The following is a 25883-nucleotide window of genomic DNA, read 5'->3' on the forward strand; positions in this document are numbered from 1 at the left end:
AAGTGGAACTCGTGAAGGACAATGTCTGCCACTGTGTATCAAGGCAACACAAATACTCCTACAGCGTCCTGCCTTATTGTGTGGGATTTGTTATTGTTTGCTGTGGGTGTTTGTGGTATTTCAGCATGTGAACACAGCGCTATGGATCCAGAGTGGGCCAGCATTGTTATTTTTCCATGCACATGGAACTTATGGAAAACAGAAAGAGTAAGGAGTACTGCAAAAGTCACAGCTGGTCACATGAGGAAAAGAAAGGCATTTTCAGTCTGTTGTGTAAATAAGTAACCTAATTCTAGAGGTCTTCTTTTCAAGCGGAGAGGCTACAAAGGGACTCTTTCTCAATTAGAGCTTAAGTGTATGTCATCCCTGACATGTTGATGCTAATAGAGACTGCACTGAACTCACCACAGCAGTGTTGAAAATTGCAGTGGGGTAGAAATGTTGTTTATCGCAGGGTCCTGCAAGCTCATCAAGTGCATCTGTACAGCTCCTGTCCTCTTTAAGAAAGCTGAGTGTTCTCAAAAAAACCTTTATCTTGTCTTAGAAGTTGACAGCCATGAACGAATGTTTAGACATTTACTACACAAAGCAATTAGTCAAGACAACTGAAGCGTCTACACTTTCAGAACAAGAGGTGTTTTATGGTTGGCCTAGTATCTGTGTAATTGATTTTAGTAAATTATTCACAGCGTCCACTGAAATCTACCATCACGAACAAAGACAGCACAGACAGGCTACCGAGTGATAATTGGAGGTCTAACCCTCTGCATTAGCCACTGTGATAAAAAAAAAGATTAACTGTATGTTGGACTGGCATTTGTTCAACTTTGACTCAGCGCAGCTGCATACATGCTCCCACTGCCCTCAAGACTCTGCCACTATGTCTCACACAACTGTGCTCACAAACATTTGGCTTAAAAGAGGAGAAATATCCTTTTCCTCACGGCAGTCTCCTTACCAATGCTCAAGTGTTAACTCAGGCAGCAATGAACCATACCAACTGTTTCAGTAAATAATTATGCATTGTTTTTAGACATGTTAGTGTCCTTTGATAAATACTGTAATTTCCTGACAAGAAATCTGATAAAGCCAAGTTCAAATTTCATTCATTAGGACAGAAATAGATCAGGCCCTTGTTGGGTGGTGGTGGCAGACGGTGGGTGGAGCTTTGCAGAGAAAAGCGAATGAGACCTGTACTAATCACAGACTCCACTGCCCTCGACTGGGTCTAAATGGGCTACTGTACTTTCATTAGGCCGATCTAACATAATGGAAACAAAGTTTCCCACATGCCACAGAGACCCTGAAGGGAATTAGACTGTTTTTCTTTAAAATGATTCCCATGATTGTCCAATTTTAGACTTCTTGTATGACGGCTGTTTCTGCCAACAACCAGCAGCATGTCCTGTTCTTTTCCTACATTATGTCAGTGGCTGTCACATGTAAGCTACACCCACTGGACTAGTATTATCTGGGAAAGTGCAGAAATTTGAAATATGTTTTGGTGTGGAAGAAGAATACTGGTGGGCGGGGAACAATACACAGCTATTTTATATATCTATCTATCTATCTATCTATATCTATATCTATAGATATAGATATAGATATAGATATCTATCTATATCTATATCTATATATAGAGATAGAGATAGAGATAGATAGATAGATCTATATATCTATATCTATATCTATATCTCTATATCTATATATCTATATATCTATATATCTATCTATATATATATATATATATATATATATATATATATATATATATATATATATATATATATATATATATATATATATATATATATATATATATATATATATATATATTTATATATAACTACATCTTTTTATCCAGTAACACGCGTTTCAGACTAAAAGCGAACCACTTTATCTTTAAAAAATTGCTATTTGAACATGTCTACAGCCCTTTTATTGATACAAGAATAATAGTCCGGCTTTGTTTAAGTGCTTGATCTGCCAACCAAGCATCTAACCTTATTTGTGTCCTCTAATGGGGCCTTAATGCTATATGGGATAGTTTGCTATGTTAAATACATAATTTTATATGACCATTCCTTGAAGACCAACAGAGGAAAGAGGGATCACAATAGAGTTCGGGTCGATATTTCCTGCCACTATCCTCAGGCCGGGCCGAGCCCTTGATGAAGCATTTGTGTTTATTCATTTATTTATTTTTTAATAACTCAAAATAATGACTGTATTTCCAGCTAGAAAACACGCATCTCTGTCCTCCCTTCATTGTTGTTTGTGTTTGTGTCACTCCGTGTTGTTACCTGGGAGTTGTCCTCATGCTGAAAACGTGACTTGTCGCATAACTGACATCACTTCCTGAGATGTGAGAAGAAAGCAAAACTATATATTTTTACTAAGGAAAATGACCAAAAAAATAGTAACGCACAGTGACTTGAGTAAGTAACTTTAATATGATAACTGGTTTAACCCCGGCATCACTGATTGTGTATCTTAGGTGCAACATGGAGCTTGAAGATGTAAAGAAAAAAATTAAAACCGTTGAATTAACTTTGAGCAAGTTTGGAGGACAGTCACAGGTATGGAAGCATTTTAAACAAGTCGTGGGCAGTGACAACATATGTGTCGGCTTTGTCGAGTGCATTAAGTGTTGCATTATTCATTAAGATTTTTTTCTAAACAGATTTCTGTAGTTCAAACTACAGTCCGGTCGGGCTTGATCTTTTGGGCCCGATCTAAGCTTTAGAGCACCGGGGACCATCATTGAAGCTATGATTCAAACAACTCAGTCTGTTTCTCAAACAACACGATATATACCTCGATATTTTAAAATCTTCTCAAAAGCAATTCAATAACAAAATCAAACATCACAATATTTTTGAGCAAATAGGCCCTACTTTGATATTGATGTTGCAACAATATAGTAGGGATGACTATTGGTACTCTCACAAAAAACAAATCAGTAATGTGGATATAACGACTAAGTGAAAGGCAAGTATTAGAAAAGTAGAACAGTCTGGTAAGTTTAGAAAAATGACATCACTTTACTGTAATGCAGCCTTTAAAGCCAGGAAAAGATGACAGATGACATATCACAATATAACCATATCCAAAATCCGGGACCAAATATATGTTCTTATCGCTGTAACCTAGCCATACCCAAATGTTGACCATTTTGGATGCAGCCTCTTATCAACAAAGTTTCTAGAAATTAGCAAACGTACAGTGTTTTAACACATTGTTGAAGTTAGTGCCGTTGGACATTCTTGAGCAATTAGCATCACTGCATATGTCAACAATCACCACTTAACAACAGGAAGAAGTTAAGCAAGCCAACTGCCTCTGTACTGTGTGTATCCAGTGGTCAATAAAAACAGTAGAGAGTTCGGTCAGTGTGGCATTTCAGCAGCATTATCCTGGTTAGAGGGAGTTCACTTTTCCGGCACACACTCTCACCCTGTTTCTGCAACAGATTAGAGAGGTACTCTTGAATCACACTTACCACCCACTTTGAACAGTGAAAACAAGGAGATTTAGGTGAAAAATATCCCAGCTGACCAAAGCACATCTATAGTGACCTCACAATTATGTGCAATGCCACCATGCCAATGCAAAGCATTAGGCCAGCTGTTTTGTGTATGATGACATTAAGTTGCCCTACATCCTGTAAAACTATGTATAGACTTCAATCGAAGTCTACACATCGTTGCAGTGTACACCACACTCCCCTTCTACAATTGCAAAGTCCAAAGAGATTCAATTTGCTAGAAGACTAAAGTCTGTATGGCAACATCCAAGTGTATTTTTTCTGGGACTCGGATTACATGTCTAATTTGACATAGTATTCCCATTATGTGAAACTCGCTTGGATCTGAAAGAGAAATATTTTGAGAACATAAAGGTAGCAGTACCCCATTTATTGGTGGTTTAACAGCTCTGGGTTGGAGAATAAGTATACTTTTCAACTGTGATGCCCTCCTCTTTAAAATGAAATGCAATGCACATTTTAACATTGTTTTTAAGCCCTAAATAGAACTGGCCACTTGTTTTGTTATGATCCTTTTCGCAATCAGAGTAGAGGCAAAATATAGCAACCACATTAACCTATCATGTTTGTCAGTAGTGAGCAGTAATCTATGACTCTGTGACAGAGCCGCTTCTCTACTGAAAAAGGACAATGTATGTTCTACCTTTCTTCATCAATTTTAAACATTAATGAAACAGTTTTAGTCAAACAGTGGGTAGTGTCTTCAGTTTTAAAGTCTATTTGAAAATAAAGAGACCATCAGCAACAAAGAAGGGGGATTGTGGATGCGGGTGGTGGGGGGAATACATAATAATTTGGCTAAATACCAGCAGGGATACAGTTATCCTATTCAAGCCATTACTGCAATATATCTGCATCAAGAACTAGGGCCTTGCTCTGCAAGCCAAATCAGGGAACTCTGAGGTAAGGGACAGGTCTTTCTTTCCCTTAGTTTCGGTGTCTGATGTTATCTCAGACAAAAGGAGGGCAGAGGGCGGGTGCTGAAACCTAGAAAACTTGGACAAAAGTGCTGATAAAATAGCAAACTATGTGAAACCCAACTGCGTCAAATCGGACTGTCACAGGCAGTCTGCTTCAAATGATGTGTGTGTGTTCCCAACTGAAATGCAGGAATGTTAACACTTAGTACCACAAGACACGGTTGTGGACTGTCACTCATGAGCAAGTCCATTATTGTAAATAATGCATGCAGTGAACATTTCCTGCTCACTTATGGTTTTGGACCTGTTATTCTCAGAGACTTGTTTTATTTTTCACGGTTAATTTCCGTTGTATGTCATAGATTTATTAGTTGTCAATAATAGGCTCGCTGCAGTAGTCCGTGTTACCGTTGTTACACAGTGTTTGGACATATACCGATTACATTACTTGTCCACAGCCCCTCGCTGTCATTTTGTTTTTTAATAAATATTTGGTTGATGATGAACGCACCAGCAGCGCCAGCAGCAGAGTCGCTACGCAGAGTAGAAGGAGTCACATTTCACTTATGACAGGAGTGAAAAGCAATATCTCGGATTTAACCACAAGTCTAATGATGGTTACCTCACTGAGAAGTTGTATGCAGCTTGTTGCCTAATAACTTTGATAAACTTTGTAGAAGGAAAAATAGTCTCTAAAAAAAGCTAGTATTTTGGTTGACTGGCTTTGCTCAAATTCAACAGAGCCAGATGTCTATTAAGACACTAAACAAACACTGTGGTAGACATCTTAAAAGTTTGGGTGTAATACTGAAGGATCCATCTTGCAGGTGTTTGGAAAACATCAGCAAAAAAAAGATTCCTATCTAGCTGTGGTATACTGTATGTCCGCATTTCTTGTGTACAAGCAATCAGCACTTTCCCGTATCTGACTGGTGGGTGTTAATAATCTCCCACTTGGGTGGTAGGGGGTGTGTCAGTGCATACAACTGACTGTGTGCTCTTCCCAAACATCAGAGCAACCTGACAGCTGAATGAGTGAAACAAATAAGACTGAGCGGTGAAAAGCAGCCACACCTGTTTCCCATAACCCCGGCGCTCCTCTCCTGGGGGATTCAGCTGCTGAGTGTGCACATCCTGCATGTATACCTCTTTAATGTGGACTGTGGAGCCTCAGTGTATCCGAGTGACCCTAGCCTCAGTCACATACTGTGATGTGCTCTTTCAAAGAAAGAAAAAACTTGACTCCTGAAAACAGCAGGCAAGAAACTGTTTAAAAGGTTTCCCTCTGTTCATTCACAGTGGGTAATTAGCCATGGAAATATCTGGAAGCCATTTTTACAGCGTACTTTCCTATGACGCATTGATTCAAACAGTCGATTCCTGTCTATCTGAGATTTATTCAGTAGACAAGACATAGTAGCTAACACACAGCATCCCTAATATTAGCATTTTCCTCCCAATTTTGAATGGCCAATTACCAGTGCACTGTGGTCCTAATGACTGGTAAATCCCAGTGCTGGTCTGGGGAGGAAGGAGACACAAAATAGTAAATGGCACAAGGACTGGGATTGGCTCATGAAACCAGATGGTTGGGTTAAAGGTTGAGGTGTGGCGTTATTCTATATTTGTGTCATTATCATTAAATCTCATGAAGACCAGATTCAATAATTAGTTAGTCTGCATGCAAAATCTTTCCGACTTCCCTACCCTGCCTGTGGCAATCAGCCCCAGCCCATTAACTTTTCTACAGAAGATGAAAATCTGTAAAAGCAAAACAAAATTTAAGTTTCACTGATGACATTTGGTACATTTGGTGAGCTAGCTAGTATTTATGTCTCCAGCATTGTTTATGTGGGATTTACTCAGAATAACTTAAACTGGCCACGTTCAATGTAATGGAGGTGAATGGTGTGACTCACTGGTGGTTTGGACAACATCGGAGGAATAAGCCATATGAGGACAAAAAATGCCATCTATAAAATGATCAATCATCCATCTTGACTCTAAACGTTTGATTTCTATACATGCTTATTTATCTCACTGTGTGACTACCTTACTTTTAAAATGTGTTTGGCAATGATCCATAATTTGATAAACAGATGAATTTACTTACATTATCTTTGGTCACGCTCAGCCATCCTCACCAGTTTCTTAAGTAGCCTAGCTTAGAACGTAAACACGATGCACATGTTTACATCAGGTATGGTTTAACATGCAAAATTTTGAGGCATAACAATGACCTGCAGTTCTATGACCTGCAGGGTGCAGCCAAGCCCTGCAAAACTGTTACAGGCAATTATAATGTTGAGAACTGTTTTTGACTTTTGTGCATCATAATCACCAGAAGTTTAGAACAGTGGGATTGTGACACTGAAGCGCATAAGTAGTGGAACACTTATCATGGAATAAGAATGATAACGAATAACTGGGAATTGGTGCCATCTTAAAGATCCCCATTATAAAGTATATTATTTAGTATCTAGTGTGATTCAAGACAGAATAGGTTGGTGTAGGCAGTCTGAAATTGATTTGTTAAAGCAGTGGGCTGAAAGTATTCAAGTCCAGGGATAAGCTAAAACTGGGGGTTACAGCTCTGAATTTACTAATGGACCACCAGGGAGCAGCTTGGCATACAAAGCCTGTGACAGTCAGTCACATCTGTCGGGGGAAGAGGAAGCAAAGGGTGGAGTCAACAGAAGCTGGTGACCACAGCCTGCTCCCCAGCCCCACACACAGCCTCCGTGTCCCACAATAAAGCAGCCAACTCATCTGCTGATGGCCTTCCTTCAAAAAGAAAACACTGCCTGCATTTAATGTGATTAGGAGTTTTCAGTCTGCTGCCTCACAACCGAGATTTCAGATCAAATGAGAGGATCAGATGAATGCTGCAGCTGTGACCAGCAGATGTGCATCCACATTTTTAAACTTATTTTCTTGCATATAACTCCAACTCCAAATAGTAACAGGGCATCAGCGGACACATTTTGACAATGGATCACACTTTGTCTTCTTGCAAAAAGTTATGATTGTTTGGAGAATAATGACTGAAATTGTAAGTGTATTTAGTAAATCAAATAAAATATTTCTTAGCTTAGTAAATGTTCAAATATTGGCACATAACTATATTTCTGCATACATGACACATATTTAATGTTCAGACTGACAAATGAATTAAGTTGTTCAATCAAACCCCCCTGAACAAATGGTCCCAAAAATGTGCTTGACCTGATCTGCCCTATGCCATGTGGTGACAGAGCTAAATGACAAACCTACTTTCTTGGCTACATTTTGCTTTCAATTAATAACTAACCTCTATAAGGACCAAATCTGCTCAGTCAGTGCACTGCTTTTTCAAATCTATTTCTGCTTTGAGTCTGTAATTTAGGTGGCTCCATTACTACATTATTTATTTAGATTATGAATCATGCGGCCCCAAGAGAAGAAACCTCAAAGCTATGGTCTTCAATTACAGACCTCACAGCCTGTAGCCACGCCTCGAACGAATCCCCTCCTCACAAGCCCATCTACAATACAGGGAATCTGAAAATGACACACTGAAGGAAACTGGCATCAAAACTGTTTTTGTCTCTTTAGTCCCCCTACACACTTGTGCTCTGCTGCTAAACACACCACAGTAGGCCTACACCACATGGTCTCCAACCATATGTTACAGAGTCAAAAACCTGCACACATGTCTCTTCCAAACACGACACCACAACTAACCTTTCACTGACTAGTTTGTCCCATGTTAATAATAAGCTAATTTGGCATTCCAGGACTAGGACTAGTTGGGCTGAAAACCTGCATGCACATGGCACCAAAGAGCACGTTTGGAGCCTAATCAGCTTAGTTTGGAGCAGTTCGTTGTTTATCAGTTTTCTGTGTTGATTTACGAACCAGTGTTTTGTGGGTAGAGACAGAAAGAGCATGGTATGAAGAGGACTCTGTAATTGTATGTGTTGGAAGTGTGTGTGTGTGTGTGTGTGTGTGTGTGTGAGTGTGTCTATAAGGATGACAGAGATGACACTGGCGGCAGCTGTTGAGGCGCTGCATACTAGAGCTCGACCGATGAATTCGCCAGGCCAATAATATATCAGTCACCATTATCGCAGATATATCAGTATCTGAAAATGTGTCCCCTGATACATGACAAGAGTTGAGAAATGCCAAAAATATGTTTGGGGTCATTTGGAAATGTCTCCATTATATTGTTTGTGCACTAATACAGACCAAAATGTTTACGGTTAACTCTAAAATGTAGCACTCAGCACATGTCTCTGTGCAGAAAAGTTACTGGCAAACATTTTAATAATCAAATGATTGAGTTATGGGGGAAAAATTGCCCCCAAAGAATCCCTGCTTGTTTCCTTCATCGCCAGGACATGTGACAACATCTCCTTCGTCTTTGGGAAACTGGACATTTTCAACATTATCTGATGTTTTACACACCAAGAGATTATAAATCAACTGATAAAATATTCTGCAGATTAATCAGTTAAAATCATTACTGGTAGCTTGGGGCAGGGTCCCCACAGAGTAACTCACGGCACAATGCAACGTCCAAAATAACATTAGTAACACAACACAGCAATTCTGAAATCCTGGTGCATTGCAAGATAATCATCTATGATAAGTCATAATGTCTATGTAACAAATTAGTTTTATTTATTCGCTGCATTGTGTTGTCAGTTTCACAGAATTTGACATGAACTGAGATGAGATGCTGTATAAGAGTGTGGTGACTCTTAGATTAGGGTCTCATTAACACACACTGACAGCAACTTGTCCATGTCTAGCATCATTATCATGTAGAAAAAAACATTAACTGACTGACTACAATACCGTTACAGAAGTTTACACCAGGAGGAGTCATAAAGTAGTGACTCTTGTAATCAAATTGTCAGGGGAATCTGTTTAGTGCCTGCACACTTTAATGACAGTATAGATATTCAGTGGCAGGGTAACAATAATCGTATCACAAGAGGAGGCGATACTAAATATTGCCATATTGATATTTTGTCCCATACAAAGGGACTGATCAATGTCAGCTCTACAGAAATGATTTTTGTGGCTGTCATACTTATAACAGTTAGTGATGCAGTCAAGCTTTTATGTTTATTTATAGAAACTGCTACCATGGCATATCCGAGAGGCATTAATTGCTTTTGCATTGAGGAAGAGAAAACAAATGGTGCATTCCTGGGCGGTATTTACTTCACTACCCACCAGTGTTTGTCTCTTCTTTTGTCTTAGCGGTCCTGTCATGCACTGTAATCCCAGCTCAGGAATGGGATACAGCAAAGCTCTCCAGCTGCACTACCAGGGACAGTATGGTGGCTGAAAGGTGCTCTGGCTGGCATGCAGCCCAACTGCAGGTCAATACTTCCAGAGACTCTGCGACTGCAGTGCCTCTGTTGAAATATGTCTTCATTTCCCCTGCCACCCCTCACGCCCAAAGCAAGACAAGTCTGCGCTGCCTCTCCTGTCCCGTATCACATATCCCCCCCTCATCTGTGCAACCACTTGGCAAACTTTTCACAAAGGGGCTCCTCTTTGCTCACCACAAGTGACACCCATAACACTTATTTCGTTTCTATTTCTGTACGCTGCTGCTTGCTCCTCTATGTTTCTGGCCATCTGAGTGCGAGAGACGAGCAGCCGGTATTTTCCCCCCCATACACTCCCTGAGCAATGAAGGCGAAGTCATGATGTGACACACTGGAAGTAACGTTAGCTAGAAAATGTGCGCATATTTACCACCGAATCAGTGCCGAGCCCTAAGTTCTGGTTGAGTCACTCGGAATGAGAAGCCAGTAATGTTTAATTAGCAGTGGCTATATGGGGTAAGAAAGTTAACACAAACTATTGTTGGTAACATTAACGAAGTTGTGTTCTAACGGGACAGACGAATGAGGTTTAGCTAACGGTTAACTGACGCCAGCCGCCAGTTACTTTCCAACCGACGTACTGTTGAGATAACTGTCCGCAGACGAGAACCGCTAGCTCAAGTAAAGCTAGCTGGCTTCAATGGAGCACAGCCCCACTTCAACACAACGAGGTCCGGCCGGTTTTAGGGGCTTTTTGTATTGGTGAATTACGCCTCCACTGCAACTTCCCTCAGCAGCCTCGAAAGTAGCACAATGACAAAGAGAGCGGTTAACTCACAGGTAAGTCCGTATAAGGTGAGGAGTGATGTTAAAAGTCGCAGTCCGTTAGGTGGCAAAGTCCTCCTGAGAGCGGCTCTTTTCTCCATGATTCCCGTCTGTGTGTGCGCCTTCGCACTCTCGGTGGATCGTCCTCCTCTCTGCTCGCTGCTCGTCGCTCGCTGCTCTCTAACTGCTGCTGCTGCTGCTGCTGGCTCGCGCTCCTGGGGAGCTGCTCTCCATAGCGACGGACCCGCGTGGGCTGTACCACTGCTGCGGGACAACACACGGACACTCGCAGCCTGCACGCGCACGCACGCACGCACGCATACGGTCCCAATCAGCCCTAATCTGATCTGATTTGAACCACGCGGGACACTTCTGAGATATAATGACAAGTCAACAGAGCAGTGTGGTGAGTATGGGATCTATAAAGACTCCTTTATCTGATGTTTATCTGAAGAAGCTGCATTACATCCAGTGATGGCATGTAACTGAGTACATTTACTCAAGTACTGTACAAGTTTGAGGTATTTTACTTTAGTGTTTCCATTTTCTGCAACTTAATACTTAAATTTTTGAATATTTTTTTTTTCTTTTTACTCCACTTCATTACACAACTTAATTTATTTGATAACCCCTAGTTCCTAGTTACTTTATGTTGGAATGTAACTAAGTATATTTACTCACGTACCTTCTGTACAACTTTGAGGCACTTGGACTTTACTTGAGTGTTTCCCTTTTCTGCTACTTTATACTTACACTCCACTGCAATATGAGGAAATGTACTTATTACTCCACTGCATTTAGTTGATAACTTTTTTTACTAGTTACTTTGCAGGTTGATCAAAAGTAGCACATGTTTAAACTAATTTATTTGACAATCAGTAGAAAAAAAAACCTGTTGATTCTAATAATCAGAAAATGCTGAATATGGGGTCTGATAATCATCCAGGCCAATAAACAGTTAACCCATAGTATGAAGTAAGTACATGTAAATACACCGTACAGTGTCTATAATTTACTTTTACCTCTGTTTTTGATACTTAAATACATTGAATATCAGATAATGTAAGACTTTCTCTCTAATACTGTTTGCATTGGTGACTTTCACTAAAGTAATATTTTATTCATTTATTATTTATCTTTATTTTTTACTCAAGTAGGACTTTTGAGTACATTTACACAGTTAAAATCTCATCTGATTCAATGCAAAATAACAACAAACAAAAACCATGAAAACTTCCAAGAGTAGCCTGGATCAGGGCTAGCAGTGGTGGAAGTATTTACTTCTGTATAAGTATCAACATAGCTTAAAATCGTTAAAAAGCCTTTGTCATGTGATTTGTACGTACATCTTAATCTTAAAGTAACTTGCTGTCCAATGGGTGTCCTGGAGTTGTAGTTGTAAATATAATGAAGTTATAATCACCATAAAGACCCATAGCAGGAGCAGACCATCATTCATGAGACAACTTAAAAACATTAGAGACTTACCAGCTGGACAAAGTCAGCAGCTGCCCTGAGCCCCCCCCAAAAGACCTCAGGGGACCCCAAAGGCTCCAAGTTCACCATGTGGCAAATTTTTGATCATTTGTTTAACTGAACATTAGTTACGTAATGCTGTTTGCAACACTAAAGCACAACGTAAACTGCCATGATAATTGCCCTAACGACCTTGTTACATGCAGTAATTGTGAGGCCCCTGCTTGTGATGGTGCCTGAGTAATTTCATGACCCTTCTAACACAATTCAAATATTAACATGGTAATTGATGTATAAAAAAGTTATCTTAAAACCAGTCAAATTAAAGTGGGGTTTGGTTGGGAACCCCCTTGTTTTCGGAGGGCACGGTTGTGAAAACTGGCACTGTGCGCTCGCTAAACTGCAATGAAACCATTAATTGCACAAATAACAGTTTACTTCTTAAGCGTGATTGCATTCTTCACAGCAGTGACTGAACAAATAAAGGCTCATTGTCTTGCTGGAGGAGACACCGAACTGTTATCTGTTTTTGGCAGATCCCATGGGTGTTGTGGAGATCTGCAGCTGGTTACTCTATAACTCTCTAACCACCATGTCCAGCCTATTTAAAGACGGAGGTTTCGAAATGTAAGCTGATATAAATGTTGTTTTGACTTTACACATCTGAAAGGGCTCTCAGATTGCGCGAGCAGATTCAATCAGTCAAGGGGAAATATGTATAAGACAGGTTAACACAGCCTGGAAGGAACATTTCTGAGCACCTTTACCATACGAACTGTTTGAGCTAAACCAAGATTAAAAGGTTAATCTGTGACTGTTGTAACAGAGCTGGATGAGGCACATATTTCATGGACAGTATAACCAATGTCATAAAGTTATTCCAAAAGTGTGAGGGGGAAAACAAGGAAGTGAATGTGAAAGTTAATATAAACCCCAGGAGATCAGCCACTGAAGGACAAAGCAATCATATGCAGCTGAACTTCCCTTATTCCTGTTTCTGAGAAAGTGAAAAAGTGTGCTTCCTCCAGCTTAAACACAGGCACACTGCTCCACTCTGTCCTAAAACAGAGCGGTAATGAAACACTCTCCTGCATTGTTCTTTTTCTTTGAGATAATTACAGCTTTTACACATTCAGGAATCCGGCGTTGTGTGCAGCACGGTGTTATTATCATGCTCCGTAGCTTGAACCGATAAACACGCTCCCTCAGCAGTTTTAGGCGGACATCATATTCAGTCAGTGAAGATAAGCAAAAAGCCGCTCGTCTCAATGTGATTCCCTCACGTTGTAGCTTCCCGTTTCACTCTGCTGTGACGTCCTCCTCGCAAGCCTGCATCAGTGTCCTCATCAGAGGACTGGAACTCTCCGGGGAGCCTCCATCTCCTGCAAAATGTACCTCACTTTCTCTCTCTCTTTCTCACTCTCTCTCTCTCTCTCTGCGCTACAGCCCAGCTTCACTGTGATTAAAGCATGACCCATGATGTGTCACCACACTATACCCCCTGCCTTTATACCCTCTGGTGGTTTATTTATATCCTCAAAGAGCTATAAATCCCCAGGTGAAAGTGCTGCCCTTTTCACCGATCAATCTCCCCTCCTGGGCCACTTTACATCAGAACAGTAAAGTCAGTGCAGGGAGGAGGCTCGTGTATTTATGAGATGATGAATCACGTCTTGTTTTCTCCCACAATACATTTAATGTGTTAATGATATCACTACTCTGGGTGAAATAGTTTCACGAGGCTTACTTTCACGCCGCCGGCATTACTTGTGCTGCACCAATGCTGCACCAATGCTCAAATCCCCTCAGAAGCACTAAATAGTTTATGAGCATTTATTACCCATGACCTTTGTAATTGTGGTTACCTCATTGAGGGTTTATGCTGCAAAAATACTCAGTAAGCACTATTACATTTTCTTCCAGGCAGGCAAGGCTGCGCTGGCACCACCTCCCCTGTGACCAGTGGGTGCACATCCACACAGACCGTCTGGGACATTTGGTTTTACAGTCTGTGAAAACAGCCTTTTGTTAAACACAACATTCCTCACTAGTCACATTGGTGAGCCGGTCCTTGCACACCTCAAACCCCCCCACCCCTCTGTAGCCACCCTCATGGTCCCATCCCCTGCCAAGGCTTGACCATCTAGAGCAGGGAGAGGTCACCTCGCTGCTGACGCCACACACTTGTGTTTGCAGCCTAACACAGGTCTTTCCCCGTAATGAGCTCCCTCCGAAATGACCTTCTGCGGTACACACTGACCTTTGGGAGGCATACGTGAAGACAATAAAGACAACTGAGCCTGTTAGAGAGCATTCATATTACTGAACGTGAGCGGATCTGGTCTCAGTCTTGCAGGTTAGGTATATTTTTCTATAGTCTCCCCAGAATCTAATACAGTGTGAAGGCATGCACATACGTGGTGACAGACATGAGCATTGTGTTTAGAGATAATAAGCTCCTCTCCTAATCTGGTGTTCCCATGTATTCACAACCAGAAACACCAAAGAAAATAGTGTGGGTCATAACTCTTGCAATTTAAAAGAAGTGACTCCAAGAAAAAACATGTAATTGACAAGAAATTAAAGTTCAAAGTGCATCCAAATGTGGCAATAAAAAAAAAATAAGATGTGTAGTGATGGATTTAGATCGCCATCTGCTGGAATAACACGAGAGGTTCTTTAATGTTCAAGTCCATCTTAAATAATCATGTCGACATGAATATTAAAATTGGATCTGTAACGATGAATCCTTTAATGGATCAGTTGTCAAAGTTATTTCTTTAATGTGAATATTTTATGTTAAGGGCTTTGCAGACAACTAAACAAACAACTAATTGATTCATTGAGACTATAATCTTACAGATCAATCGACAATGAAAACAATATTTAGTAGTTAGCTGTCATTAATACAGCTTTTCATTGATCATTCCTTCCGTCCGGGAATATGGATCCTTTAAAATATAAACTAAAAACTTGTAATGTATGAATTCAGTCTGAATTTTATGTAGTTTCTTATAATTTTATGGTTTTAATATTGTGATTGTTTTGTTTTTCATTGTAACCACTAATATTTTTTTCGCTATATTTTGCTGTTTGTTATTATTATAATATTCTATTTTATTTGAATTTTTTTTTTGTCACTTTTGATTTTATCTCAGTCATTTTTATTGCTTGTATTTATCTTCTTTTATTATTCTAACAGATTTTACACAAGTGGTGTACATTAGTCTCTGAATGAACTCCTTAAATATCCTGTTTTTTTTTTTCCAATCACTTGTAAAGCACATGCATTGCATTTGTTCGAAATATGCTTAATAAATAAAGTTTGTTTGATTGATTCCTAATGTGCGTCCAGTGTACGGGGCCATAGGACCTCATCTGTGTAAAAATAAAATCTAAGCTTTCAATTACTTCAATAAAAAAAACAAAAAACATGTGACTCTTGAATATATTTTTGGATAGAACGAGTACTGTGGATTTTGCCACTAACATCACAAGCATAAAACAATCTCTCAAGGCCAAACCTGGTTCTGTGTACACATCCGCACCTGGTCTGGAAGAATTGTGAACCTGTCCTTCAAGCTTAGAGAGAAAGATGGTTATATCATATAAGATACTGGTTCTCCCTCAGCAAAAAAAACTAATATGGTTGGTTTTCTGACTGATATTCTAAATCATGTGTTGCAGTGGGAAATTGAAAAAAATGTACATCCATCATCATCATCATCAGTCTGCCATCCTCTCATCTAAAAGCTTGGGCAACATCCTGTACCGTAGCCTAAATATAACTTAAAGAAAACTTTTTTTTAAAATTAATATTAACTTTTTATTATCTGTGTACAAAACAAAATAATTATTCTTTTCCATTATTAAAGTCATCATATTTCAACCTGTTTATTTATTTTTTATGTCAATCAGAGGTAGACTCTGCGCTAAGAGGTGACACTGAAGATGAAGTGATGACAGGCAGAGAAGGCTTTGAGAAAAGACCTAAAAGCTCCTTGACAGAGTCAGGACATGGGTAATTTGCAGCGAAGGTAGAGTTGCTGAGTGATAAAGAGAGATACAAATAACGAGTAAAGCAACACTGCCTTAAACGATGTTCTCATGGGAACACAAGTAGTTGGAATCAGTGAGAAATTAGTTCATTTGTGGATCGAAATTTGTGTGGATGAGATGATCACACATTACAACATGTAAAAACTGCAACTCCACCAAAAAAGTGTTGGTCAGCCAATCGTGTGGTGTCTCTGGGTTTTATGGTGTTTACAAAGTGGCTTCTGGTGACTTCAGCAAACAGAATATCTCCCAAGATGACCGCAGGGGACATTCTGTTCACATATCTGGCAGAGACACTTCCCGTGTGAAACATCAGTTCACACCAGCAATTAAATCAGAACAAAATCTGGCAAAAGCTGGTTTTCAAACTCTTATCCTTCGGCAGCAGTATGAGGTGGACACATTGTTTTCTCTCCATTTTTAGCACTGGTTAAGTGTTTTTCAGCCCTTTGGATCAAAAAACAACCACAGCAAGACAATACCAGTCGCTCAGTCAACACAAATATCATCTAGTAAACAGGAAACGGAAAAGTGCTACGCTTCATTATCTGACTCAAAGACCAAAAACAAACAGTTGTACGTTTTTTTTGTGCTGTGCTTTGTCTTTATTAAAATGAATTATAGCAAAATATAAAGCAAAAAATCTGGTGCTGGACAAGTCACAACACAATAAACAGTGGAGAGTAATTCAAAAAGTAGTCTTAAAGGTGGTCCTCATTTTGTCTGATTCACTTTTTCCGCATTGTAGCTCAAGTGCAGATGAAAGGACATAAATTGAATGTGACTGAGACATGACAAATCACAGAGTCAAACATGTTGGAGACCCAAAAAGAAAGACAACACTGTAGGGATGATATACAATTATTGTTTGCAATGAACACAAATTAACCTTTTTTTAATGCTTTCTTTTGTTTTAGTCTTCTCTTAGGTAAGCCTCAGGCACCTCTTCCTCATCACTAGTATTCTGTAAGGAGGCGGTGTACTGTGACATCCTTTCAACCTCCATCACTTTTGTCTCCGCCAGCTTCTTCTCCGCATCCGTTGACAGTTTCTGCACCTCCTCCACCTGCGACAGGGCCACCTGAATGTTCGTCCTCATTGTGACTGACGCATGTTCAGCTCCTGGACACAAACACACGCTCAGTCAGTGTGCTGTAAAAGGTTCAGAGGTTGACATAACACCAGCTCAAGTTCAGACATTAGTGTGTGGTCATTAACAAGGCACTCCTGTCCATCATCTCAGTTTGGTTTTACACAAAGGCCTACTGAGTGACAGCAAATGATCCGCGCACTGTCCAAAGTGTAAAACTGACAGCAGCTGAATGGGAGCAGGCACAGACAAAGACATACAAAGCTTTCAGAAGATGATTCAAAGCCAAACACTTGAATTCATCGTTACTAGAGCCCTGAGAAAACCTGCCTTGACCTATTCAATCACACAGCCATATAACCACTCTGACATGTTCTTTTACACACCTGACGTGTATGCTGCCTCCGCTGCCGTTTCACACAGCTTGACTGCATTGATCCAGGTGGACTCAAAACGCTTGCATTCATCTTGTCTGTCGTCAACCTGTCAGGACAGAGAGAATTATAAAACCCAAGTGAGATCAAACAGATCTGCAACTGTTTTGTTGTCCGTTGGCGTCACGATCAATAAATCAACACAATGTGTTCAGGTTTGTTTTGACAGACAATATAAACTAACCTGCGCACGCTGGCCAATGATCACCTGCCAGATCGTGTCCTCTTCTGCTGGACTCAGTCTTCCCAGTGAGTCCAAATATCGTTTTTGGAGAGCGATTAGTGTGTGCACAGCCTGTTAGCAATCAGAGGGATGTACACAGCTTACATTTAAAAATTATAGGCCAAGCATGGTGAATAGCACAGAGGAGGAGTTTCCACAGTACAGATAATGTCAAATTTTTTAAAAGTGACAAATAGGTCTGTAGATTATCCCTACTCGCTAGCCAGTACAGTGTTTCTTGAAAGAATGTTTGTGGATAAAGTATTTTGGTGATTTGAGTACCACAAATGAAATCCTTTTCACAACTGTTATCAGAATGGGAGGAGAAGTCACAGAGATCTTGTATTCAAAAATAAACCAAACTTGTCTGCAGACTTGACTTTCAATGAGATGAATGAGAAAACAGTGTTCCGTTTTTTGTATGCTTGGGGTGAACTGACCTTTTAAGGTTTATGATTGACAGGTCTCCTGGTCAGTTTTAAGATTAAGAGTAACCCTGTGTCTAGCTGCGGTTTTCACATCACAGTTGTGTTCTGCTTAACGACAACATTCGCAGGAAACTGAAGCGTCGGTCTATGGAGCGCCTAAACTTTCTCGCAAGTGCACTTTTTTGACATGTGTGAATTTTACTTTCATTTTCTTTTCTGTTTTTCCAACAACACTGATGCATGTGATTGTGTTACAAGGATATTGTGACTTGTAGCGAGTGTGTAGTTACACGAGAAACTAAATCTTTTGGTTTGAGCTTCAGCTTATTAATTTTGTTTAATTGCCTATTTACTTTCCCAATTAATTAATTTATCTTCTATTGACAAAATTGTGAAAAATTATCACAATTAATGTCTTCAAATTGATTCTATAGTCCAAAACCCACAGACTCTTTACTTTTTATCATATATAACAGAAATGCAGTAAATCCTCACATTTAAGAAGCCGCATCCAGCAAATATTTGACATTTTTGCTAAAAGAATTATGATGTACAATGAATCCATCGCAAAAAATAGTTGGGCATGAATTTTTTCTTCAACTGATTAAGCTGTCACAGGTACTATACAAAACATTACATAAAATTATATTGACTAAAAGCTCTTACACTTAAAAATACAACATCTAAAACTGAATATGAACATGCTAATGACATAGGAAACAAGATTTAAAAAAACCTTACTTTTGAGTACTCTGTGATGGCATCTACAAGAGCCAAGGTGGCCTGAGAGAGAAATGTGCTTGAGCTGTCTGTTACCAGAGAGGCCGCTCGTTTGATCAGAGAGTCGTGAGAGAGGTTTTCAACCTGCAGCAGAGACACAGAGAGGAAACAAGGAACAGAGTATGAAGTAACATACTGTAGAGGACTGGTTATAACCTCAATGTGTCTCGGACTCACCTGTCTGAAGGGTATGGCACACAGCCCGCCGCCAACTGCAAAAGATGCCACACCTGTGTAGAGAAGATTTCTCCATTTCCCAGGTTTAAGGACTGCAGGTGTTCTGCTGCTTAACAGGACACGAGCAGAAGTCCTGAACAACACAAATATCCAGGTTCAGCTTAATGTCGAGTCCCACTACATCAAATACTCTCATATTTATCTGACGCACTGTCACATATGGCAAACTGGTCTTACATAATGCCAAAACTACCTAGGTAGTAATAAACTGGCGACAGAATCCGACTGACACCAAACCTCAACCTAATTTGAAAATATATTTAACACCGCTTTTCATGAAGCTCTTTTTAGTGAGTCACTTCTGTATGATTCAGTACAATGAAAGACATACGTACAGAAAATAAAACGAATATGCGTATTTTAGGGAATGAAAAACAAGTTAAACGTCTTTTTTGACAACTTCCGGTTGTCTCTGCCACCGCTGTTATGAAGCGTAACACGCTAAATTCCCCACATTAACATCACCAGCAGCATTTAATCCGTAAGAGACTGATTGTTAAGTAAAGCGCATATATATATATGAAACGACAAACGTTGCCAGTGTGAAGATATCTAGCTGTAATAAACATCCTACCTGAGGAGACGGAGGTAGCTTGTTACCCTCCACAGCGCGGCCATCTTGGTCCGCCACAATAACATGTTCGTCGTCACCGGGCAAAGGTTCCCCTGGTGTGTGGCTGTCAACACTGTCGCCACCTGGTGGTCAAAACAACAACATTATCTTCTGCTCAGTCATGTTGAAGATAACAAAAGATAAGGCCAGCACAGTGACACAATATAGATTATTATAGATTAAGAAAAAAAAGACACATTGTAAACAGAGATAATTAACACAAAAAATAAAATAGAAAATAAAATAGAAACTAGACAAGGGCAATTATACTCATATTACAAGGTAACTTGTACAGAACTATTTCAAGCAGAGTGTAGTGGGGTGAGTATATTGTGTTAGCATCTGGTTTAAAATGTGTAGGTGTATCGAGAGTTCAAACACAAGTAAAATGTACACATATTTAAGCTACATGTAATTAAATATATAAAATCATCAACCAGTTTTTGGAATCACATTTTAAAAACCTTTTTGCTTATCAAATAAAAACTAATAAACATGTGCTTCTTTACCTAGTAACATTCCATCAATGATATTTATAATTAGTGTACTTAGTGTTTATCTGTATTAACTATAGCAATAAGATGTACTTGATTATGAATAAAACATTTAAACATATTGACATAATATAGCATGATATAGTACCGTATGACATTGTATGAGACATACAATATAGTATTTTAGGTAAAATGTGGCATTATAGTTTAACTTAATATAGGTTTCTATACTATATAGAATATAATATAAATTGTAAATAATACAAAATAGTTTGTGTATGTTATTTATATTTTTCTTATGTTCAATTATTGCAGATCAATCAAAATCAATTCGTCTGCTCAAGAAAAAAAGACTCATGGCCACAGGTTTTGTAAAGTCTCAGTAATGTTTTGTGGAAAACACACCAAAAATTATGTGTTTAATGGCAAACGAAGATATTTTGTCTCTCTGTGTGTTAAAGTGTGTTCATCAGAAAATCAAACCTAAGGGAAGTTACCCAAAATTATATAAAACTAAACTAAAGGGAAACGAGTACATCAACAAATTATGTCAAGGTTTGACATACAGTCATCTATTTGAAATTAACTGGGGATAGTAGTTTGTATAAAAGTTGTAACTAACTTTGGGAATTCGTTGAAATAATAAATGGGAAGAAAAGTGAGAAAGGGGTAGGGATGTGTATGTTTTTCTTCTCCCTACTCCTTTTCGGACACTCATTCATTCATTCATTCATTCATTCACATATTCCAGATATGTAATGATGAAACATCATTGTGCAAACATCATACCCTTTTAAGGCCTTTAGATCTCCCTGTCAGCACTGAGCAAAGAGTCAGGAAAATGTGTCCAATACGAGTACAAAAATGTAAATAAAGCACACTTGAAAAAGTGTTAAACGGTTTTTCAGAAACATCAACATCTTCGTAGCTTTGCTTTAATGCATATACATTTTTGTGACTTAGCAGGTATTACTGCTTATGACAGCACTACAATTCATTTTGTTGAGCTTTTTGGCTTTGCACTGTAGTGATGATTCAGCCATGTTCAACTTTCTTGTTGGATGACCTCACATTTGTAATGCTATCTTTTTTTGTGTGTATTTTTGTGCCATTTTTGCATCAAGACCACGGCTGTACCAATGCATTTGCACTGCAATTGTTGATGTGAATGCAGCCTTAATGTACCATTATGTTTAATCCTAAGTACAAATATAACAAAGATAAATAAAATACATTTTATTTAAAGTTTTGTTAACAATGTTGAACTCTAAACAAGCTTTTACAGGTGCCTTCATTAGTCAAGTCAACATCAACAGAGCAGTCTTTAAATAATTAATGATGCCATTAACTATGTCTCTTAATTAGTTTCTCTGGAGTTTGTTATTACACACAGGGATGCAGATGACTAATGGCTAATTATCAGCAATACAACGAGGAAAACATCTGATGATGACAAACAAGCCACCGCTCTGACTGTGATGATCCCTTGTGATGTCTCAGAGTTAACTATCAGAAGTTCAGGCTTCACTGTGCAGCAAAGTGTGAAAGTTAAATAAAATTACTCAGTTACATTACAATTACATTTAATTTTAAGTTTGTTGACATTTATTTTTTTTTCCACACAGAGACAAGGGTATTTATCAACATTTGAACTTTATTCTCTGTGTGTCCTCATGTATTCACTGTATGTGTCTTGTATAAAGGGGGAAATTGTACAGTCACAGTGAGATCCTTCTGTTTTTAGTCACAATAGTAAAATATATGACAACTGATAAGTGGATGATAATGGATCCTTAATGCCACAGATCAATGAACAAATTAATTTGTTAAGGTTTTTGTGTAACTTTTGCTTCACGACTTTAGGTTGATAGCAATCTTTTTTATGAAGTATTTATTGTACACAACAATGCCCTACATCTTATTCAGTATTAGATTGTTGTGTGATTGTCTGATTGTAATTGTGACAAATCTCTTCGTGATATGTCAGAATCAGGATATTCAGGTACAGATGTGGTTATGGGTAATTGTGTTTTGTGGGTCATCTCTGTACTTTCCACACCAGTTACTCTGACAGCAATGATTCTGGAGCGCTACGTGGCTATTTGCCTGGCCCTGCGCCATGCAGAGCTGTGCTCAACATGCAACGGCCTTCACTGTATCCTCATCATTCACGGTCTCAGCTCTGTACCCTGTGTTGTTATTGTGTCCAGCTTCTTTGCATCTGTCACCCTAAACTTTAACAAATACAAGATCTGCACTGTGGAGGTGGTCGTCTTGCACAGTTGGCAGCGTCATATTAGGTCAGCTATAAGTCAGTTCTACTGCTTGATCATGTGTATTACTATTGTATTCTCATATGTTAAAATAATAAAATGTGGCCAAAGCTGCATCAGGAAAGAACAACGAGGCAACACAGAAAGAGCCCCCAACTGTAATTCTTCATGCTTTCCAGCTGATGCTCAGTCTCATCCAGCTGTGGTGGCCTCTCACAGAAGCTGCTCTCCTTCAGATAAATCTTATGATATTATTTTATATTAGGGACAACTATTTTATAATGATTGTTTCGTGTTCCAAGATATCTGAGTCATCTTGTGTATGGCCAAAGGGATGAAAAGTGTTGTTTTGCAACTGAAATACAAAAATGACTGCTCATTGTACATGCATGTGAATGAATTAATTACATTGCCAAGATTGCTAAAATATTCAAACATTAACTTTTAACGACTATTGGTTACCATTACATTTTGGACAGGTATTCATGTTCCCCATAGGAGGAAACCTACTAAAATGTTGATCCACTGATTTTCACTCTTGCACCATCATGACATTGCCAACTTTAGGTTTCAGTGACATGTACTGACAATTATTGGATGGATTGCCATGAAATTTGGTACAGATATTTGCATTTCCTTCCGTGAATATAATCGAATTCTAACAAAATTAAAATTACTTTGTTGGTTTTCTGACCATTCCTTAAGTTGCATAAGTCTGTCAAATTTTTACTTCTGCAGTGGAATATCTCAACATTTTCTTATTCCCATCAGCATCAGCTTTGGTTTGGGTTAAGGGATAATTAGGGTATCTTAAACACTAGCACACAACCACACAAGCATGCTAGAAATATAATTGAGAGCATCTTAGCATGCTTATGTGAGCATTAGCCCAAAACACCACGATGTCTGAGTAAAAATTCACAAGGTGCTCTGTCTCGTTTGTATGATGTGTTGTTTTGGTGTTGGTTGCAAAATTTGCGTGGAAATGACAAATTAAATACATTTTAATCTGACTGTTTAGACATATACTTGAATCCAAGCATGTTGATCATCGTTTTGATAACAGCACAGAATTCTTACAGAAACTTTGAGACAAAAAGTTTGTTGTTTTTTACCTGTTATGTCACCCATCCAGTTTAAATAATAAATGAGGCAATTAAATTTCCTTAAGGAGTTTCACATGAGTTAATTTGCCATGAGGGAACACTGTTGATCGGCTCATTAGTATCGCTGCTCTGTTTTGAGTCTTAATCCATATGGAGAAAAACAAATCAAAAATAAAATAAACCATCATACTGGACATTCTTTTAATTTTTTTCTGCCGCATAATGAACAGGCCTTCACAAAGCTGTACCCGGAAAGTGTAAATGGCAACATGGAGAGGGCCAAGTAAAGTTTCTCCTGCTTCTATATTTCATTCAGATGTGGTGTCAGTTTATAGAGGCTGGCATACTTTGTAATTTATTAAAACAAAGACGTTCTCTAAAGCTTCTCTGCTGAGCTAACATAATTGTTAATAACTGTAGCAATTAAAAGTTGTGAAACATAACACACTGCTGCTGTAAACATCAAACAACTTAATCCTTAAAGTGTCGTTATGTAGGAATTTGTACTTTTGCAATTTTAGGGCCCCCCACTTTTTGAGTGCAACACAAGATGTCAGATGTAATGTAACATACAGTTCAGCAGCAACACCACCAGTTTGGCACCAGTTGCCTGGCCTCTCGTTCCTATCTATCTATTATCTATCTATTTCTAAATAAAAAAAAGGGAACAATACTAATACTTAAATAGAAACTGTAAAGACAGAAAATAAACTGGGTGAAGTGGAATTTGTGTGGAAATGATTAAACCTGTAGTATGAACTGTTAAAATATTAACTGTTAATTAAAGATGATGGTGCTGACCTTCAAAGCCGTCAACGGAACTGCACCTGTCTACCTCCAAACACGGATCAGACCACACGCCCCAGCGAGAGCGCTTCACTCCACTACGTCAGCTAGCTGGCTGGTACCCCCATCGCTGAGAGCAAACAAAGCCTGCTCAACAAAGTCGCGACTCCTCTCTGTTTTGGCACCTCAGTGGTGGAACGAACTCCCGACCAATGTCAGGACAGCGGAATCACTCTCCATCTTCCGCAAAAGACTTAAGACTCAGTTGTTCACACTTCACCTCGACCCTGCATAGCATGACTCCCTCCCATCAACCTGTCAACCCAAGCAACCACTTAATTCACTTGTTACTTGGGCCGGCCATAACCCAATTAATTCCGTCACTGTTTATGTGTACAAATTAAAGGGATATTCTGGTGTAAATTTAATCCATGGTCTAACACACCGTGACACAGAGTAAGACCCCCCCTCGAGAGATCAAGTTTGCAGACTGCTAACTTACGTAGTTTTAGCAAGCTCAGAAAAAGACTGCACGATAACAATACATTGCAGTATATGCCTCCAAGATGAAACCGGCATCAAAAAGCCACAAATAATGCTCAGAACAGCACTAAACTTCTGCAACAGTACAAATAGGGTCCCAGCACATAGTTCGAGGCATCAAACATCCGCTAGCTTAGCCGGATTTCTATTGTAAAGTTAACACAACTCACCACTCTCGTGCAGCAGCTTCCTCTTGTGGGGAAGCCCGACGAGTCGATTACCGAGTGCAGTAGAGTTCCGAAGCTCAAGGATGAAAATGTAGGATTATTACTCCATGGAAATGCATTCAAAGTTCATATGTGTCTTGCCTACCAGTTTATAACAGTGATTATCGAGAGCGGACAGGGAAATCGACTTGCGGGCTTCCCCACAAGAGGAAGCTGCTGCAGGAGAGTGGTGAGTTGTGTTCTCTTAACAATGACAGTAATGTCAAATACAGGAATGTCTCATCCAGCTTTGGTGTCCATTTATAGAAGCTGCTCTACTTCAGACTCATTTTCTGTTATATGTCAATGTCAGGTATTTCAACTACATTATTTTTATTCTTGCTCCAAGATGTCTGAGTCCTCTCATTTATGGCCTCAGGGACAAAATGTTCTTTCATGCACTGAAATACTACGCTCGCTGTGGCTTGTATAAAAAAACCTCTGGATTTTTAAAGTAATGATGATATACTTTAAAAAATAAAAGGTTTAACATTTATCTCGCTTTAACTACATTGG

At 39.1% G+C, this 25883-nt stretch overlaps 2 protein-coding genes, 1 long non-coding RNA gene and 1 pseudogene across 5 annotated transcripts in view; 2 read left to right on the plus strand and 2 right to left on the minus strand.

Moving 5' to 3' along the window:
• Window positions 1-10835, minus strand: part of nectin3a (nectin cell adhesion molecule 3a) — a 34650-nt gene extending 23815 nt beyond the window's left edge. The window contains exon 1 of one of the 2 annotated variants that reach the window (XM_030392366.1): window positions 10633-10835. In XM_030392366.1, the coding sequence (XP_030248226.1) occupies window positions 10633-10720 (88 nt within the window). In that variant the 5' untranslated portion in view covers window positions 10721-10835. The remainder of the gene's footprint in view (window positions 1-10632) is intronic. The other variant, XM_030392374.1, reaches the window with a different exon arrangement.
• Window positions 10836-10949: 114 nt separating this feature from the next.
• On the plus strand, window positions 10950-15439 carry LOC115566475 (uncharacterized). 2 transcript variants are annotated; one of them, XR_003980992.1, is made up of 3 exons: window positions 10950-11025; window positions 12632-12722; window positions 13386-15439. It is a non-coding gene; the product is annotated as an uncharacterized LOC115566475 (long non-coding RNA). The 2 variants fall into 2 exon arrangements; XR_003980991.1 differs by having other exon boundaries at window positions 14019-15439.
• A 1292-nt stretch (window positions 15440-16731) lies between these two features.
• On the minus strand, window positions 16732-20038 carry LOC115566482 (diablo homolog, mitochondrial-like). The gene is made up of 6 exons (XM_030392398.1): window positions 19921-20038; window positions 19287-19419; window positions 19071-19193; window positions 17863-17973; window positions 17631-17727; window positions 16732-17276 (listed from the first exon to the last, which is right to left on the minus strand). The coding sequence occupies exons 1-6, from the start codon at window positions 19983-19985 to the stop codon at window positions 17068-17070; spliced, it is 738 nt and encodes a 245-aa protein (XP_030248258.1). The 5' UTR covers window positions 19986-20038; the 3' UTR covers window positions 16732-17067.
• A 2297-nt stretch (window positions 20039-22335) lies between these two features.
• Window positions 22336-25825, plus strand: LOC115571496 (odorant receptor 131-2-like; annotated as a pseudogene).
• Window positions 25826-25883: the final 58 nt, after the last annotated feature.

This window comes from Sparus aurata, chromosome 2, assembly GCF_900880675.1.
Source record: "Sparus aurata chromosome 2, fSpaAur1.1, whole genome shotgun sequence".
Classification (NCBI taxonomy): Eukaryota; Metazoa; Chordata; class Actinopteri; order Spariformes; family Sparidae; genus Sparus; species Sparus aurata.

Bases quoted from the DNA above. Each gene is read 5' to 3' on its own strand.
- LOC115566482 (XM_030392398.1), bottom strand. From the start codon at position 19,985: ATGTTATTGTGGCGGACCAAGATGGCCGCGCTGTGGAGGGTAACAAGC. The intron at 19,420-19,920 runs GTAGGATGTTTA...TGTGTTGTTCAG, and splicing joins AGCTACCTCCGTCTCCTCAG to GACTTCTGCTCGTGTCCTGT. The intron at 17,728-17,862 runs GTTAGTTTATAT...CTGTCCTGACAG, and splicing joins TCATTGGCCAGCGTGCGCAG to GTTGACGACAGACAAGATGA.